Here is an 18,543-nt window from a genome sequence, read left to right as displayed (position 1 = left end):
AAGTTGTTGTTCTCTGTACAGTAATTATGTAAGATATATTCTGTAATGAATACTTGGTATAGTGATTCTTACACTGGTAGTGAAGGGAAATGTGTCAATCAGCTGTATATTAGCCAGTTTGATAGCATTTGCATAGCAGTACAATATTGTAGCATGTACAGCCATTGCTGTGCAGTGGCTGCACGATAGGCAAATAAATAATTGTTATTTCTGGGCAGCGGCTTGGTAAACATGTTTCTGTGGTAACGAATACGCATGCAACAGTAGAAGAATGGTGTTTTCTATGTGGTCAACGCTGAGATGTTATATTCAGGACAGCTGGAGCAATGAATTTAGTAGAGTTCTTCATGGGAGGCTGTAAAAATTGGACCTGAGTGCATGAAGCTGAAAAATCTCTGCTGTTAGAAGCCATTTCCAGGGAGCAGCTGGTAAAGATACAGAAGGCTGGAAAAGGCTTAAAGGGTGCTGTGATGATTTGTGAATTGTGGAGATTAGAAATGGTGCTGTAGTTCAGTTGGGGGATATTCACTGGACTGTGAGCATGGAAGCTGAAGAATCTTCATTGTTGAGAGCTGTCACCAAGCAGTGACTAGTGAAAATACTGCAGATTGGAGAACCCTTATTGGCTTTCTGCAACTGCTTATTCAACATATTCACAGCTTCCCTCCATAAGTGTAGGGCATCTCCTCCATCTGCAACTTGAGGATACGCCATACCATGGTGGCAAGGGACCCACCTGACATGGCCCATCTTCTAAAATGGGGGGAATGATGGCCTGCTTTTATACACATTGGACTTATTCCACAGTAATGAGAGTTGAGAAATATCTAATATCCTTTTTTAACTCAGCAGTCCACTAATTGCAACTGGAGACTGTTAATTTTATGTCAGGATATAGTAATATATTTACTGGAGTGGACCCTTTTAAAAGAAGAATTTATGCAGTAATAAAGTATGATATATGTGTTATGCACATTACATTTTTAAGATAATTTTGTAATAAATCTCAATCACTGAAATCTGTTCTGAATGTCCTGCAAGCACTTCAGTGCATGCTATATTTTGCAGGAGCGGTTGATGCATTTTCCTACATGGGTTGATCTGAAAGGTGAAGATGCTGTACCTGAAACAGTACACCATGTTGTGGTAATGGTAGATCCTCAGAAGGATACCAGCTGGCACAGCCTGCGACGTCATGTTCAGACAGATGGTGTTCATGCAAAAGACAATGTTCGCCCTGGAAACAATACTGCAGGTTAGTAACATATTTGTAGTGTACAGTAAGTGTTTTGCAGATTTTAATAAATCATTAAATAACAAATTTAGTAATAATTCTGTATTTTTTACAAAAAAAAATTAATAAGTATAATATTGTGAGACCAGGAAACTTCTGAAACAGGAACATAAATGCACCCTTCTAACACGTTGATTTTCATACTGCCTTTTGGTGAGGAAAACTGTAGATGCTAAGAATAGATCACAGTACTGGTAACAAATCTGTAGGCCAGGGTGGTTTTACTGAGTGAAGAACATTTAGTTTATGTTGGGTAAGATTTTTCAACAAGAATTTCAGAACATTCTTTTCTGAATATCTCTGCTTTTATAAAAATCTCCAATTAAAAAGTAGAAATTATCTATTTTCTGTTTGATGTCATTATCAGAAATTGATTTTATACCATTGTTGTATATGTACAGGTAGGTATATTGCTGTTATTATTCTGGTATTCAGTGTTACTTTAAAATATTCAGATACTGTAATCAGTGGTTATGTAATATATAATCAGTAAGGCAGCATGAAAGTATTACAGATATTCTCTCCTAGTGGAATGAGAACCCTGCAAGTATCTAACCACAGGTGCCTTCCCATAGACTAAACAAACTTAATGGAATGCATGAAACCCAATTATCCCATTGTGTGTATGTGAGAGCAGGACTTGGGAATGAAGATTACCCCAATGTCAAGTCTTACCTCATACTGTAGCTTCAAAGAGGCAAGACCTGGAAGTCTTGAAATGAGTAGGATCTACCATCCTCAAGTAGAACATAACTAACCCTGTTTTGTATAATTTCTGTTGTTCATTTAATCCCAACCTATAGCGAATATGCTTACACTTGAGCACATCCAAGTATCATTGAGAAACAGTGCAGTATTTGAACAACATTTATGTTAGTTAAAAATACAGATATAATTAAATACTATGAAATTAAGGCACTTACATAAAATTGCATATAAAAAATATAATTAGATTAAAGAGATTTACATTATTTCATATGAATTGAAACTTTATGATTGATTATTGCCTCAGGAATGACAACAGACTGATATTAATGATTACAGAGACTCTGTCAGAGGCAGTGAAGATGCTGAAAGGTGAATATTGTGTTCGAGCTATCAACGAACATAAGATGGATCGTGCAATAATTTTCTGTCGTACCAAATTGGACTGTGACAATTTGGAGAAATATCTCAATCAAGTAGGTCAGTGGTAACGATAACATGTATTGTTTCTTCTTTAATGATTTTAGCTCACTTTGACACATTTCATCCCCACTGTAAAATCCCTGTAGCTCTACTATTCTGTGTACAGAAAAATTTTTATAACCATGTTTTTTAATGTGCCTTGAAATGTCAGTATTACAGTGAATTTGTTCGTGTGTGTAAATTGTTCACTGTCAGTACAATCATATGGCATTTGTTTAATGACTGTGATATAAACTACAGGTTTGCATACTGAAACCGGTATCTGATCAGAAAATTGGGATCTCAGACATTTAACAGTGAAGAAGTTACTTTACAGATTACCAACCATGGACATGAATGCTGATTGAAATTTTTCAGGATGACAAGTGTTGCTCCATACTTTGTTATATGGTTACTTGCTCTTGTTCATAGTTCTTTGTTTACTCTCTCCTCTCTAACCCCCTCCCCACCCACATTCTTTCTGCATTAGACAGGATCCAGTCAAGTATGTAAATGTTCAGTTCCCGCTGTTTTGCTCTTGTGATAGTATTCAAGGAATAATTTAAGTGTTGAAAAAAGAACAATAACAATGAGTTTAATCAGTTTGAAATTCTGTATACTCCCTCCTACAGAATTTAAGTAATCAATACCCTTTTTGCATTAAGGATGTCTCGGGTACAAATCTAAATGCAGGGACCAGCTGTTTTCCATTTCATTATTCACTAATCCTATTGTTTGATGCTACGTAAATTTGGTACTTGAAGGAGTCTTTAACTGAGCCAAGAATAAAAAAAGGAATGCATTCCACTTTGACAGCTGGTTTGAGTGAAATTACAGTGAAACCCCCACTTAAGTGTTCTTTTGGGAGCAGAGAATTTGAACATTAAACTGAGGATAATCATAAACAGATACAATTTAATGTTGAGATATTGGTTTGGAATCACTGAAATTGGATGTTAAGTAAGGGAAGGCCTTAAATTGAGGAACATTAAATGGATGTTTCACTCTATGTCAGAATATTAAAAAATTGATGCACTTAAAATTTCAATAAAAAATATTCAAATGTTTTTGGTTCAATTGCAGTCACCGACAGCCTGCTGAATTCATGTTCATTCTCTAAGAAATCATTTATAAGCACAAATTAAATCACTTTTATCCATGCCTCTTCCTAAGTATAACAGTTTAATTCAAGGTGGAGGTTCTCGCAGTCACAACAACACATACTCCTGTGTCTGTCTTCATGGAGATCGCAAGCCACCTGAGCGTAAAGCTAATCTTGAAAGGTTCAAGAAGCAAGAAGTCAAATTTCTAATCTGCACAGATGTGGCTGCCAGAGGACTGGATATTACTGGTCTTCCCTTCAGTAAGTATAAAGAATGTCCTTACATAGTTTAACTGTTAACAAAGAAAATTTCGTCATACAGAGAAATCTTTCTTGTGTTGATTAGCAAGTTTTGCTGAAATAATTTAATTTGGGTAGGAACAGCATAGTGTTATTCTGTGAAGTTTCTATCTTCATATAAATGTAGCTATCATTTCAGAAGTTGTGGAAGTTAGATATGTTTGATGAAGTTTGTTTTTCTCAATTCCTCATTGAAATTTTAACAGGCTTTATGCTAGTAAGGCTTACACATATAAAATGTTAAAAGATCTCTTGAATGTTTATTCCCTTTCTCTGACAAATGAAGAGTCATATTCTGTTATTTGTAAAAGGATTGTATTGGATATGCACCATTGTCTTAGTTAAATTTAAAAGTATACAAATTTTCAGAAGCTGGATTTACTTCTGCCATTTTGTATAAAAAAGGGAACAGGAACCTATTCAGTCAGGTCTGTTAGAGCTAATCATGATTACAGGGCAACAAAGTAAGTTCATGGCAGTGCATATATTCTGCTGCCATGCAAGCGGGAATTAAAACACTAGAGATATCATCATTGGGAGCAGGGAATATGGACAATTTATAGTTGGAATATTACTTAATATTTTATAGCAGAGGGAGTCATCTTGCTTTATTTGCTGATCACCATTTGTCTGGTTTTGATGAAGACCATCTTTTTGAGTTTCTGAATGGCCCTTCTTTCTTCCTGGTGTAATATTTCTGTCTTGTCCCATTGTGTTCTGTGGTACTCATCCCAGGAGTGTTCTAGCTTTGACTTGGTTATTTCTTCCATTTTTTATTTCCTTAGTGTGTGATGATTCTGGTGGTCAGTGGTCTACCTGTTTCCCTGACATATCTTTCTGCATTCATATGGGATTCTGTGTATACATTTAATGGATTATTTTATCTTACTTTTAGTTTAGTTCTTGTAAGTTTCTCCGGTCTAGAAAACTGAGATTAACGGCCTTGGGGATCCGTTGTGCTGACCACGTGACACCTTCTATCTACTAAAGTTGGCACTAACTTTGCCGACAAGCGGTGGTCGCTTGGTCGGTATAGTTCACTTGCAGACTACAGGCTACAGCGTTTTTTTTTTTTTCTTTAAGCTTCATTTTCTTGTGCATGGTCTGAAGGCTGCACATACACCTCTAGTGCTGGAAAACATATAACCTGAATCTCAGTACCATTTGGATATTCTGTGTATAGTGTAGAATATTCACATTGAGATGCATTAGAACTTTCAGAGTTCTTCTTGCAAGCAACACAAACTGTTTCTCAGTATCTCCTGTCCTTTGTGTTTTAGAGTGTTTGTAATGTGGTGAAGACTTATAGCCACTCTGTATACCTCAGGATTACATTACAATTTCCAGTTCAGCTTTACATATAAAGTGAACTGTTGTAAATTGACCTCAGTTTAGCATCTATATGTAGACTGTCAGTCGCAGATTGGAGTTTTAAAGATGGATGCCAGGATAGCATTAGCTCAACCACCAAAGAAACTGAAAATTATGTCACAATTGAATCTTTAGATAAAAGTAATTGGTTTCATCACATCCATTGGATAGAAGATTATGGGCTCCCAAAATAAATCAGGAACTGCCGTGTGATGAGGAGAGACGATTTTGTATTATTGTCTGAATTTCATTGAATAATTTTTGCTGTACACTACAGTGATCAATATAACTCTGCCTGATGAGAAGTCGAATTATGTGCATCGAATTGGTCGTGTTGGGCGAGCAGAAAGGATGGGTCTGGCTATTTCACTTGTGTCAAGTGTGCCAGAAAAAGTATGGTACCATGGAGAGTGGTGTTCTTCTAGGGGTCGTAATTGCTGGAATACGAGGCTCACGGATGTAGGTGGATGCTGTATTTGGTATGATGAACCTAGAGTAAGTATCCATATATATATAATCATCCATCCTCACTTTACACCTAGGCATGCTGAACGAACATGTTCGAACAGTAAACTCAGAAGAATGTGAATGATGGGAATATAGCAGTCACGGCTAAATTGGGATCATAGGTCTTGAACAATAAGCAATGAGAAACCTTAAGTTGAGGAATATTACATGGGTCAGTGATAAGTAGAGCTAGGATTTTTATGTAGTATTATCATGCAAACTATGTACATAAATATGTAACAGAAACCTCTGAAATAGATAGTAAAATATGTGGATCTATTAAAATGTGTAACATCACATAAAAGTAGTATTTCATTTTGCAAGCAACCTTTATTTACAATCTTATGGCACAATCATTGATTTCTTGTTGCACAATACACAGAATCTTTTCCATGTTTTCTGGGGTCACTGATTGTCTTTTATCTGATAGAATATGTCTGTAGGTTAAAAAGGATCTTTTTACATCACAAGATGTCACTTTTAACGAAGGAATTTTCTCAGGAGCGGTGTCTTCAGAGGGACGTACATTATCTCCATTAAGTGCTTGACAAGACTCTGGTAAATGTCAAAAATCTAGAGTTTCTTTCTAACACTGCCTGCAACTTGGTGGACACACTTTCACCAGCCTCCCCTTTCACAACACTAAGCTTTTCACTTGCATTTTTCATTAGATCCATAGATTCTTGCATAGGAAGTCCCTGGGTTTCTAAACATTTTATAGTCTCCAGATGCCAGCTGAAATTACTTTGGACATAGGCAATAGAAAATAGGCCACTTTTGGATCGCTGAACACACTCTGGGATTCATGCATCGAAACAGTATCAGATGGGAACATGGCTACAGTTGATTTCACTGCTTCAGAGAGTTCACTGTAGAAGTTGACTGCTTTTATGCAGGTTCCCCATCTTGTTGGCACTGGTTCAGGGGGCAGGAGTGCATCTGGCAAGAGCTGCTTATAAGATTGCACTAGATGTGGGGCTTTCAGAAACATTTTTTTCTTTGTCATTGAAATTAGTTTATTTATGTGGGGGCACTTGGCTTTAACCTCCTTGGCAAGATGTTGCAGCCCATGAGCCAAGCTAGTAAAATGAATCAAATTAGAGTAAAACACTTTCAGTGCAGTTGCAGCTTTCAGCATATGTGCTGCAGCATGTGAATACAGAATTAGCACCTCCTCATGAAGTCCAGTAGGCCACAACACTTTAAGCCTGTCATTCACAAATTTTGGAACAGTGGAATGATTTGTATGGCGCAGAACTTTGGAGCAAAACAGATGTGGATTAGAAGGAACTTCAGTGTCTAACTTGTTAGCCACAAGGTTTGCGATTAAGCAACCCATGGAATCTGTTGTTTCATCCACAGCAACCTATATAAAAGCATATCCTAAGTTACCTTTTATGTTTTCCAAGGTTTCTTTATAGCAGACAGATAATATTTTCAAAGTGTTGGCTGGTCTGGAATATGTTGCTTACGGGACTTTTCCAAAAAGCACCAAAATTCGATAATTTGGAGTTTAAAGCAGAGGATGTTCATGGACACCATCCAGCTGCACATATTCTTAAAGAATTTGTTTCTTGAGGTCAAATATTCCTGCATCTGTGTTAAGAGCACTTGCTTCTTCAAGTAACTTGGTTGTTCTTTGTATATAGCGCACTTCATATATGTTGCTCCATCTACGATTTCATGGAACACCCGAAACTTTTGTCGCAAGCAAGACATATTACGAATTTACCATCGGTTGTGAAGGAATTGTCTATTTTTGCCCACAAATTTAACTTTGACCCAGAGAAGATGCAACCAGTGCCATGACGATATCGCATGCACAAACTTGAACTGAACTCATTGAACTGCTCATACAAAACTAAAATCACTTTCAAAAATTTCAGGACAAGTACGCAGTTTGTTAGGATTGAACAAGTATATTTGGTGAGAGGGGAAGGGGTTTTAACTGCAACACAAAGGAACATCATTTGAATTCATAGAAGAATCCCCACTGCACAGGTCACACTAATGAACAGAATTACCTAGGGGTTGTATTTTACTCTGCTTTACAAAAGAGATATTTCCTTCCAAATTGTCCCATCATTGCAGAAAAAGTCTTTTGGAATGGTGGAGGAGACCATTAGTGAGGTATTTCACCAAAAATATAGGCACTTTCCAGTTTAAATGCAAGTACAGAAAAATATCACAAAATATGTAGGTTTGTGTAACATCCAAAGAAATATGTAGGAAATGCCAAAATATGCAAAAGTATGTAGAATAAAATTCAACTGTAGAAATGCTAATGCTACAATTCATGGAGATTATTACTTTCTGATCATCTACATAGTAATAAATATGTATTTTCATGAAAGTCCAAACTCTAATGATAAGTGATCACATTGCATTAATAATGGTGAACAAGAGGAAGATGCTGATCGTAAGTGGCAAACTGAATGTGATCAGCAGAGTAGAAGCCCATCTGAATACCCAGCACATTGAAATGGCTAATTACCTTGTACTCCCCTTGTCTATGTTAAGAAAAATCTTGCTTTCAAAAGAGAAATTCACAGATGGAGGATTTAAGTGGGGGGCACATGCCAAGAAAAGAAAGAACTTGAAGGAAGGAGCATACAGTTAGTTTGAAATGATCCTGCTGGAATGATCCCAACAAGTGCGGTCAGATGATACTCATATTAATGGACCCACCCTTTGAGAGAAGGCAAATTAAATTACACTTTGTAATATAAACAATTTTAAACCATAAAATGAATGTCTGCACAGGTTTAACCTGAAGCATGATGTGCTGCATAGGGTGGTGACTGGAGAAAATTGGAGTGGAAGTGTAAGCCAAGACTCTGTAAGCCATTGGTTAAATGAATCTGTACTAATAAATGGCTCGACATTTTCAGCAGAGATGATGAACCTGCACTATTTTATTCACTGATGCCAGGTATAGGTCTTATAAGAGGGAAAGCCTGCACAGGTGGAAAGAAATCCCAAGAAGAGTGATAATATTACAGTGATGTAATAAGAGAACAGAAAATCTGCCACCACTTGCAACTGGAAGGTTTGCAGAACTTAGGTGTTTAATAAACATATCCAGTCTCCCATGAAAATACATTAATTATTTTTATGCTTGGATGATGGTAAACGTTTTTCTTAATTTTGTTCGTCAATATGATGCCAGGATGGGATCATCATACAGGAAAGTGCTGCTCTTTGTGGATAAGTACCCTGCCCATCAACCAGACACAGCATAAAAAGGTAAAGCTTGTATTTCACCCTACTGTATAAGCAGACTGCAACCCCTTTGATCTGGGTGTGATACTCTTTGAAGACTGCATACAGGAAGTCACTAGTTCAGAAAGCTGTGCTCCCATTGAAAAGAAGAATGGACTAAAATTTAATGTTATGCAGGGTATGCACAAGATAGCGACCTTCTGGAATGCAGTAAGTTATTAATTGATTTAGAAAAGCTGGCTTCACTACTACACATGCCCCCCGTATGGAGGAGGAGGAGACTGTCTTCCAAGATTAATTTCCCCGATTTTGACATTTGTGATAATACTCCTACAGCATCAAGACTCACCATTGAAGACATGTGTAATGATGCAGAAAAAGACATGGAAAATAGAGATGCAGAACACGACTTAGAAGTTGAAGAAGAAACGCCTGTTCCTACATTTCTAGAGGCACTTGTTGGCATTGAAGCTGTTTAATGATATGTATATGTGCTCCTTCAAAATAGATGATGCCAGCCTGGTTTGCCTTCAGCAGTGTGCAAGCAAGTTGCTGTTCATTTGACAGACACACCTAACAAACAGAAGTCTCTCTTGGATTCTTGTAAAAAAATAATCTTCCAGGTATGTTTGGGAGCATGCATTCTGCTTTTGCAGCTGTGCTTTATGTTACCCTAACCATGGTCACAGGAATTGTAAAAGTTACATTTTATTAAATTTTGCTCTTTCCAGATTAAACCAAAAAATGTGACTGCACCTGCTCACAGAATTTTCTTATTATTTTATATATATTCCCTCCTCCACCCCTTAGATTTGTTCAGTTTAGATACATACATGAAAATATAGCATTCATTTTGTGAGGTTACTCTAATTAGACAAGGTTGCCCTTTTCTATTTTTATTTACTTATTTGTAATGATTTTTATAATGTATGTTTGTTCGTGCTTTTTTAGTTGACAATAGGTATTTGATGTGGAGACCGAAGTATAATATTCTATTCAAATTTCATAGAACCCCCACTTAAGAATTTTTTTTATTTAAGGTACAAAAATTCCATCACCAAGCAAACCTAATAATTTGTTTCATCCACAACTGCATTAAATAGGGGTATAAGTTCTGGAAGGTGATCAGTTTCTTACACTAAATGCAGATTGACACAGAGATATTGGATTTTTGGACTTTATCCATCATCCTGGTTTTTTTTTAAGATAACTAAGAAAAACACGATGTTTCAGAAACTGGATCTGTTTCCGTCCTCAGTTGAGGGAAAATGCCTATTCTGTTGGGTCCCTTAGAAAGAGCTAGCCTCAATCACTGGACCGCAAGACGATGGATAAAGTCCAAAAACCCAGTATCTCTGTGTGTTATACACCATTGTCAGAATCCTATAGTAACTACTTAAATGCAGATTATTTACCAGGTCAAATAATAAATTGTTTATACTGGGCTTCATCTGCTTTCAGAAACAGTGTTTACTAAATTCAGATTTCATTGTAATTGGCTTCATTCATTCATCAGTAATCTGTCAGATGACAGGTCCACAGCCTCTTCCAAAACAGTTTCTCCACTTAATGCGATCTTCTGTTTTTGGAAAGAGACTATCCAGGAATAGTGATAATGTGGTAGTTTTTCCATTTGCTTTCCACATCGCAGTACAACAGCCGTTCAAACCACTCTGGTCACGCCTGTTGCTATACGAACTTGAACCATCTCGAGCATCATTTTCTCTGTGCTTCAAGTCGCCGCTGATGACGCTGCTTCCGGCATCTGTTTTCGGTGTCTCTCTTCGTCTGATGCCTACCCTTTGACCTGTCCAGCAAGGGAGGCCCTGCCAGTAGCTACGCTACCGCTGGTATAGCTCTCAGGGTCCTTGGCATACTCAAACACCCTCACCACGATAAGGTGGAGACACCAACGAGGGGGTAATTGGCTTATAGTGCATTAAATCTGATTTGTAATTCATAATTAACCATTAGTATTTATTTGTATAGTTTCTGGCTGAAATAGAGGACCATCTGAATGTTACTATCCAACAAGTGGAACCTGATATTAAAGTACCAATGGATGAATTTGATGGGAAAGTAATTTATGGGCAGAAGCGTTTGCAGACAGGTAAGCTCTTTTATATAACTTAGATCAGTAAATAGCCCCTGGCAATTTTCATGAAAAATATCAGTATCTGAATGTTTTTGTGTGTCCATCGATTCAGGTTTTTGGAACATTTATGTCAAAGTGATAATACTGAATGTGGCAGTAAACCAATTTTTGTCTGTGATTGTGGCCACAGCATATTAAACACATGTTGTTTATATAGTACTGTGAGAACAGACTTGAAATGGTAAAGTGTAAAAATGTTTATTTGTTCAAGGTTCAGGCTATGAAAACCACGTTACACAGATGGCACCAGCTGTTCATGAGTTGTCACAGCTTGAAAGCAAGGCTCAGTTATTGTACCTAAAGCGCCACTTTGGAAAGGATATATGTAATAGAAACTGAATAGCTGGCAGCTCTGTTGACCTGAAGATGGTTTGGAATAAAATTTCAGAAGGAGAATATTGTTGAGATTAAAATTAATTTAATACTATATTGATGTGTGACAAAAAGTATAAAGAACTTAAAACTTATGATGAATAGATGTAGGTAGCTACAAATTAACCTTAATGTACCTGTTGAGCAGGAAGGTCATGTATGTGTGTGCCTTAAATAAATGGCACTCAAAACCAAATTAGTATATTACTTTATTGTATTCCTCACATTTCTTGATTTTTCTGCAGAAACGTTTGCATTAAAATAGACTGAACAGAGAATAGGCAAGAGCACAACCTTCTAATTTTGCAGCAAGTTTCATGTAAGCAGATGTTTGAAGAAATGAATTTGATAATATTATTCTGCAATTACAGAGAGTAAATAAAATGAACCATTAAAATCAGCTTGCTATACCCACAGTGAAATCTTACTATTAAAAAGGGTGTGAGCGTCAAGTCCACTTTGCAAATTAAAGGATGTATTGCATTTATCTTCACTGTTAATACAAAACTTGAATTCTTACATAACTCCTGTAAAAATATTTGTATGAAGTATACTACAAGATTATAGGCTGTTAGAAGATTTAAGGTGTACATGGTCTGACAATAGAGTTCGTGAACGCGCCACTGTATGTTTGCTGTGGCAGCAGTCGACAGAAACCTCAGTATGGTTTGATGACATTGGCATATCAATGTTTCACAGCTGTGTTGTTGATCTACGGAAATCTCTTTCCGAGTGGCGTCTATTATTGTCTGAGTGTGTTTTGGTGTGCCATCATGGGAATGTCATAGCTTCTTGTTAAACTTGGCAAGAGTAGAAGCGAAATCAGTGACTTTAGTGCAAGTTTACAGGGCTAATGCTATGAAGAAAACAGCAGTTTACAAGTGAGTGACATGTTTTTTCTGAAGGAAGAGAAAGTGTCACTGATGAAGAGAGATCAAGATGGCCAGCAACAAGCAGAACTGAACACTGCAGAAGTTCATCGAATTATGCATGAAAATCGTCGGCTGACTGTCAGGAGCATACCAGAGTGAGTGAATATTGACAGAGAAACAGGAAAATCTAAACTGAAGATCTTGACATGAGGAGGGTGTATGCAAAAAATGGTCCCAAAGGGCTTGCTCACACAGTACTTTCTGTGAGGGAGTTTTTAGCAGGTAAACAAATAACTGCTGGAACACCCTCCCTGTTCACTGGATCTAGTCCTCAGTGACTTGTTTCTGTTCCTGGAGATAAAGGACATATTGAAAGGAAGGCGTTTTGGTCACATTAATGACAACAAGAGTAATATGATGGCAGCTCTGAAGGCCATTCCACAAAACCAGTTCCAAAATTGTTTGAAGAGCAGACTAGGAGCTGGCATGAGTGCATACTCCTAAGGGGAGTACTTTGAAGGCAACCACAGTCAAACTTTATTGTCAGACCACGCATTTCTTGCCCCTGTTCTTTGGGTATAGCATATTGAAGAGACCTTATAAATCAAAGGGGTTAGAGGTGCATAGCACTTCTAATGGAAGCTTCACTTCACACTTGTTTATGGACCATTTTTCAGGTTATATGTATGAGTTCTGCTTTTCTTCTTCAAATCCCACATTAATACTCTTGTTCTTCCTCCAAGTGTTTATCGACTGCATTGCCATTTCTTTGTTCAAATTTTGGACAGAAAGCTGATCTGCTTCCTAGACCAAGTGGATACTACGTGCATTCATTGCATAGCTCCGCTGTCACTTTATTGACTACTAAGCTTTGTGCAAGTGCAAAATACCACATCTTCTGCGGATGAGTCCGTACTAAATTTGAAGTAAACATGTTTGGCCTTTAAATCATCACATATCAATCCTAGAGAGTAAGTGGAAGTTGGGGATAAGTAAGTTTTGGAACATGGACAAATAGTTTAATATTTATAGCTTTATAGCCCTCATGAGCCAAGTAAGTAGTCTGTAGTTACAAAATAAATCTTATTCTGCCAATACTGTTGCACCAGTGTGAACACAGATCACAATTTCATATTTAATTTTTACAACTTTGCTTCGGCATAGTTCAGCGCACAGCATAGTGTTGGTGTTGAATGATGCGACTGGGAGAATGGACTGGACTATTCAAAACTTACCACAGTGAAAAAGTGTGCTAAATTTATAAATAGCATTGCCTTTAATTTAACTGTTTTAATTTATAAAATTCAGATTCTTCCTCATTCAGAACCCTGGATGATTCAAACATCAGATATGGTCTGGATACAGTAATGGGTAGATTAATTGAGTGGAGGTGAATATACAGTGCTTGTAAGTATACACTATATTTGACACTGTTGTTCACAGCTGTATACATGAGTATCCCTTGTTTTATGAACACTTCACTTGATGTACAAATTTTTACTACAGTGAAGCATTTTAATTTCCAACTATTTTTCACTAAAGCAAATTTCAGTTTTGCTTCAACACATAATTTATATTCATAAGTATTTTTTTTTTTTTTTGTGAAGGCAGAGAAATACACAAGACATAGGCGAGGTGGAGACTTATAATAAATCTTTTTGTCTCTGTAATATGTGTGCACTGCATCTATCATAATTGTTGCACAACCATTTCACCATCTAGCGTATACCGTATCAACTTTGTAGTTGATAGCCCCCCCCAGCAAATATCTTTTATTGTTGTTGCTTACTTACTCATGGAGCTGAGCCCTTCTGGAGGAGCCGCCAATTCTGCAGCTACTCAAGAATTTCCCACCATTTTATGGAACCTGAAGGTTCATTACCATGTTCACAAGGGACCTCCACTGGTCCCTATCCTGAGCCAGATCTATCCAATCCATACCATCTTATTCTGTCTCTCTAAGATCCATTCTAATATTGTCCACCCACCTCATCCTCCTTGACTTCATCATTCTAATTACACTTGGAGAAAGTAGAGAAGTACAAGTTATGAAGCTCCTCATTATGCAGTTTTCTCCAACCTCCTGTCACTTCATCTCTCTTCGGTCCAAATATCCTCCTCAACACCCTGTTCTCAAACACCCTCAGTCTATGTTCCTCCCTTAATGTCAGAAACCAAGTTTCACACCCATACAGAACCACAGGCAAAATTATAGTTTTGTATATTCTAATTTTTCTACCATGCAAATATGCATTTTAATTGATTTCTAGCTATAATGATGTGTGGCTGAGAGGCTACACATTTGCATTGCATCAGCTCTGAGAAAATAAACATGAACACAATAATACAGTTTGCAGCCAGCACCTAGCTTTCACGTGTCTGACAGCAGAATGGTTTGTCGGCAGGACACGGACCAGGGCGTTTCGGTGACCAGGATAGAATGCACTCTGGGGTTTTGAAATACACAATCCCTCCAACACGATGACTAATGTATATTTCCTCTGATTAGATGACACACTGGTACACTTATGGCTGGAAGGTTACATGAACCCTCCACTATGCTTGCGCTTTGCTGTCACTTCGTCGTCGACCACAGACTTCTTCACGCTGCCCCCAAGCTCCTGTTGTAACTCGCATACTAGTTCCCACTAGTAGCCTGCTCTCATAATGACCGTCACACAGTCACTCATAATTTTTTCACATTCTGGCTTTAACTCGCTCCACTCAATCCACATACAGTGAATTACTGTCTTCCACTAATTAATGCTAACCAATTCTCTAACTCTTAACTTGGTATTTTCATAACACACTCCCTCTCTAACTTGAACTCAATACTTCTTTAACTCACTCTGCTCTCTACCTCAGAACGTCTCTTACTGACCCCTTCATTCCAACCCATCAGTTATTTGACTGCCCAGCTCACTTCATCTGAGTCCCCCTTTCTTTCCCAGGCAAGGCCTCATTTATCAACCCCCAGGTAACACTGTAGCNAAATAAATCATGGACTTAAATCAGTGCAACAGGATGCTAAAATATAACTGTAGCACATATTTTTATAACTAGTCACCTGTCGACCCTTTTCTCTGTCACAGAAAGATATTATCACCATATCCTTACTATGTCTATTATCGTTACATGGTTTGTTTTTGGTGAGGGTTCAAGTGTAAATCATCTAGCTGCTAACATTGGATCTGGTCCCTCAAAATACAGTGTGTCCACAAAGTCCCTTCGGGGTTTTGAAAAATTAACACCCGTTAACAGACTTGATGACCTGAAGACCCGTATCAGGAATGTAATCTCAGCTATTCCAGCGGATATGCTCCACAGAACATGGCAAGAGCTCGAATATTGTCTGGACGTTCTATGTGCTACCAAGGGAGCCCATCTCGAGGTCTACTGAGGTCAGTAAGAAACCTCCCGAGTTTCACTATGCTCTGCCACAAACCACATATGGCTAGCTCAATTTGTGTGCATGCCACAATTTTTCAAAACCATGAAGGGACTTTGTACTCTTCCTAATAGATGCAACAAGAGCCGGTGATGAATGCACAGTTACCAGGTACGGAAACAGGATCCCAGCCTTGGTGAAACAAAAGAGCCTGTCTTCAGGAAAATCATTATGACTAAGAGCATAACGGAGGATTGTCTGGCATGGAAGTCACATCTACTGATAACAATGGCATGGCCATCTAAAGAATCGATGCCTCTCATTCTTGATGGAACACAAGTTTCTTAGATAAAATTAAACAATTGTCAGGTGAGGGTTGTACAGTTACAAGTTTTATTTACAACAACAAATATTATAAACAAGTAATACTGGGGGATTTTCTTTTGGACTCAAAAACAGATCTTCAACTTTACATGTGAAGTAATGAGAATATAATTTTCAATTTACAAATTTTCACCCTACGATTTTTATGGAGCTAATTACCTTCATAAATTGAGGGATGTCTGTACTATAAACTGTAGGGATAGGGCCGCACCATAGCTCAAGCGGTTAGTCACTGGCTTCCCACCGCGGTGGCCCAGGTTTGATCCCAGGTCTGGTCAAGTGGGATTTGTGGTGGACAAAGGGGCACTGGGGCAGGTTTTTCCAAGTACTTCGGTTTCCCCTGCCAATCTTCATTCCACCAATTGCTCCACAATCACCCTCACATATTATCTGGGGCTGGTACAATAGACCAGAAGTGGCCACAGTACAAGGCACTTAGTCCCACCCCACTAGCAATAAAAAAAAGTGATGAACTAATGCAACCAGATACTCAAATACATTATTGTCAATAACATGATTCTCAGTATGGGTTTGCTATGGGTGGAAATAACGACAACCCCAAAAACATTTACACAGTATTGGCTCAGTATTCCATCCATGAAAAGGGAATATAAATTAAATTGTTGCATGTACATCTGCTCCCTAATGAAACTTAAGATACTGTAGCAGAATTTTGCAGTCATATTGCAAAAGTAATCATTTAAAAAGTGTTGCATATTGTGGAGATAATGCCAACACAAGTTGTTGGTTGCCATTTTTTACTTTGGATGAAGGGTGTGTTCACAAAATGTCTGAAAAGAACTGAACGTTCAGAAAATGTCCTCTTACAATACAGTGCTTTGTGCAACTGATACTGAAGTAATTATTGTAAAAATGATTTTTATACTTCAGTACCTACACTGTTGAAACTTTCGTAAGGATTTCTATCTGTTTGTGGGCATTCATGTTAAAATCAAAAGACTCACTGGCTTTCTTTACCAGATGCAGTGGAGAATTATGAAGCAGTTTGGAAACCAAACTGTACATTCATTCTTTAGGAAACATGCTCTGAAAGTCCCAATTACCTTCTTTGAGTATCTTCTATTGAGCACAGCACTTTGCAAATTGAAGGAGGAATTACTGTATATTTTAAAGCAAATTGCAGAATACATGTTAGAAGGAATAAAAGCAAGGGTTTTGCTTTTAAGCACTGAAAGTCATTCTCAACATGGCTGTTAGATGTGAATCTAGAGCACTAAAGCAAAATACTTCTATTATGCTTGCTATAATTACATAATGATCAATAATTTTGTTCCACCTGACACAGCTTCAACTTGGAAATAACTTGATGCAGCCTGCATGTACTTAAAGAAGAGATGGCTGCAAGTGAACAATAATGCCTTGTTCAGTTAAGTGGAGTGTCCAACAAAAATTACATAAGAGCACCATTCTTCATTATGATTGGAATGGGGTGTGTAATGAGAAGTACTGAATCTAATTCATGGCACATTGCATATTTTCTCCTTATTGATTGTCCAGGGGAGTACGGAGAGAAACTGACTGGACATGTCAGCAGTAGAGCCCATAATATAAACATATCTTACAGTAAATTTCGGAAGTATGTAATGGAAGACACAAGGATGCAAAAACATGAAACAATATTTTGATAAGAAGATATGTTAGGTACATTTATGTGATTTATAAGAAGTACCTTTTATCTGTTTAGGTGCATTTCAACCCTGTGGAGTATCATTAAAATCTATCCAGCTGTCCATCTGTATGCATGAAATAATGCAAGATTCACCTAACAGATTTTCATTAAATATGATAGTGGGGACTTGTACTATAGTTGTGAATATATTCCACTTTGGTTAAAATAAGACAAAATAATGACTACTTTACTTGAAGACCTACATGAATTTCTCAAAAGCAGCGGGCACGTACGTACTCAGTGGTGATCGATGATGCCATTGATGGAAAACATACCTCACACTATGACTGTTCGAATTATTTGTTACTTGCACTATATTATCTTTAAAATTTCGAAAGTAAAAGAATTATATGAGTCCATGTAATGGAAATTAATGTGTACCATAAGTTGGTTTTGAGGTTAAGAAACTGCTGTAGGAGGCTTGCTTATTTCTGTCAGTTCTGAAATATTCTGCTTTCTTCGCAGTTAAAGTAATGGGATTACAATGTGTTGAGATGGTTAGTGCCCGAGAATCTGGTGGTACATTATCAGCATCTGCATCGCAATCTATAAAATTAACAATAACACAGTCACAAAATTCCATTCTACCAACTACCAGACAATACATAACGACACGTAACTTTCTCAAATTCCCTGCTGGGCTTACTGTGACGGCATTGCGCATGAGCAGCAGTAGCCCGCCTCGTTGTGAGAGAGAGGACTGGCAGCGTCATGTTGTT

General features: G+C 37.6%; 1 protein-coding gene across 2 annotated transcripts in view; it reads left to right on the top strand.

Annotated features, from left to right (window-relative positions):
- LOC111871454 (ATP-dependent RNA helicase Ddx1) overlaps window positions 1-11,686 on the top strand; it is a 52,334-nt gene extending 40,648 nt beyond the window's left edge. For both annotated transcript variants that reach the window (XM_023864594.2, XM_023864595.2), the window contains 6 exons: window positions 1,069-1,255; window positions 2,339-2,479; window positions 3,654-3,824; window positions 5,512-5,729; window positions 10,953-11,073; window positions 11,330-11,686. In XM_023864594.2, the coding sequence (XP_023720362.1) occupies window positions 1,069-1,255; window positions 2,339-2,479; window positions 3,654-3,824; window positions 5,512-5,729; window positions 10,953-11,073; window positions 11,330-11,457 (966 nt within the window). In that variant the 3' untranslated portion in view covers window positions 11,458-11,686. The remainder of the gene's footprint in view (window positions 1-1,068; window positions 1,256-2,338; window positions 2,480-3,653; window positions 3,825-5,511; window positions 5,730-10,952; window positions 11,074-11,329) is intronic.
- The last annotated feature ends 6,857 nt before the right edge of the window (window positions 11,687-18,543 follow it).

Source organism: Cryptotermes secundus, unplaced genomic scaffold (genome assembly GCF_002891405.2).
Source record: "Cryptotermes secundus unplaced genomic scaffold, Csec_1.0 scaffold434, whole genome shotgun sequence".
Taxonomy (NCBI): domain Eukaryota; kingdom Metazoa; phylum Arthropoda; class Insecta; order Blattodea; family Kalotermitidae; genus Cryptotermes; species Cryptotermes secundus.
The sequence above is the reverse complement of the archived record's forward strand: the minus strand, read 5'-3'. Positions and strand labels throughout refer to the sequence as shown.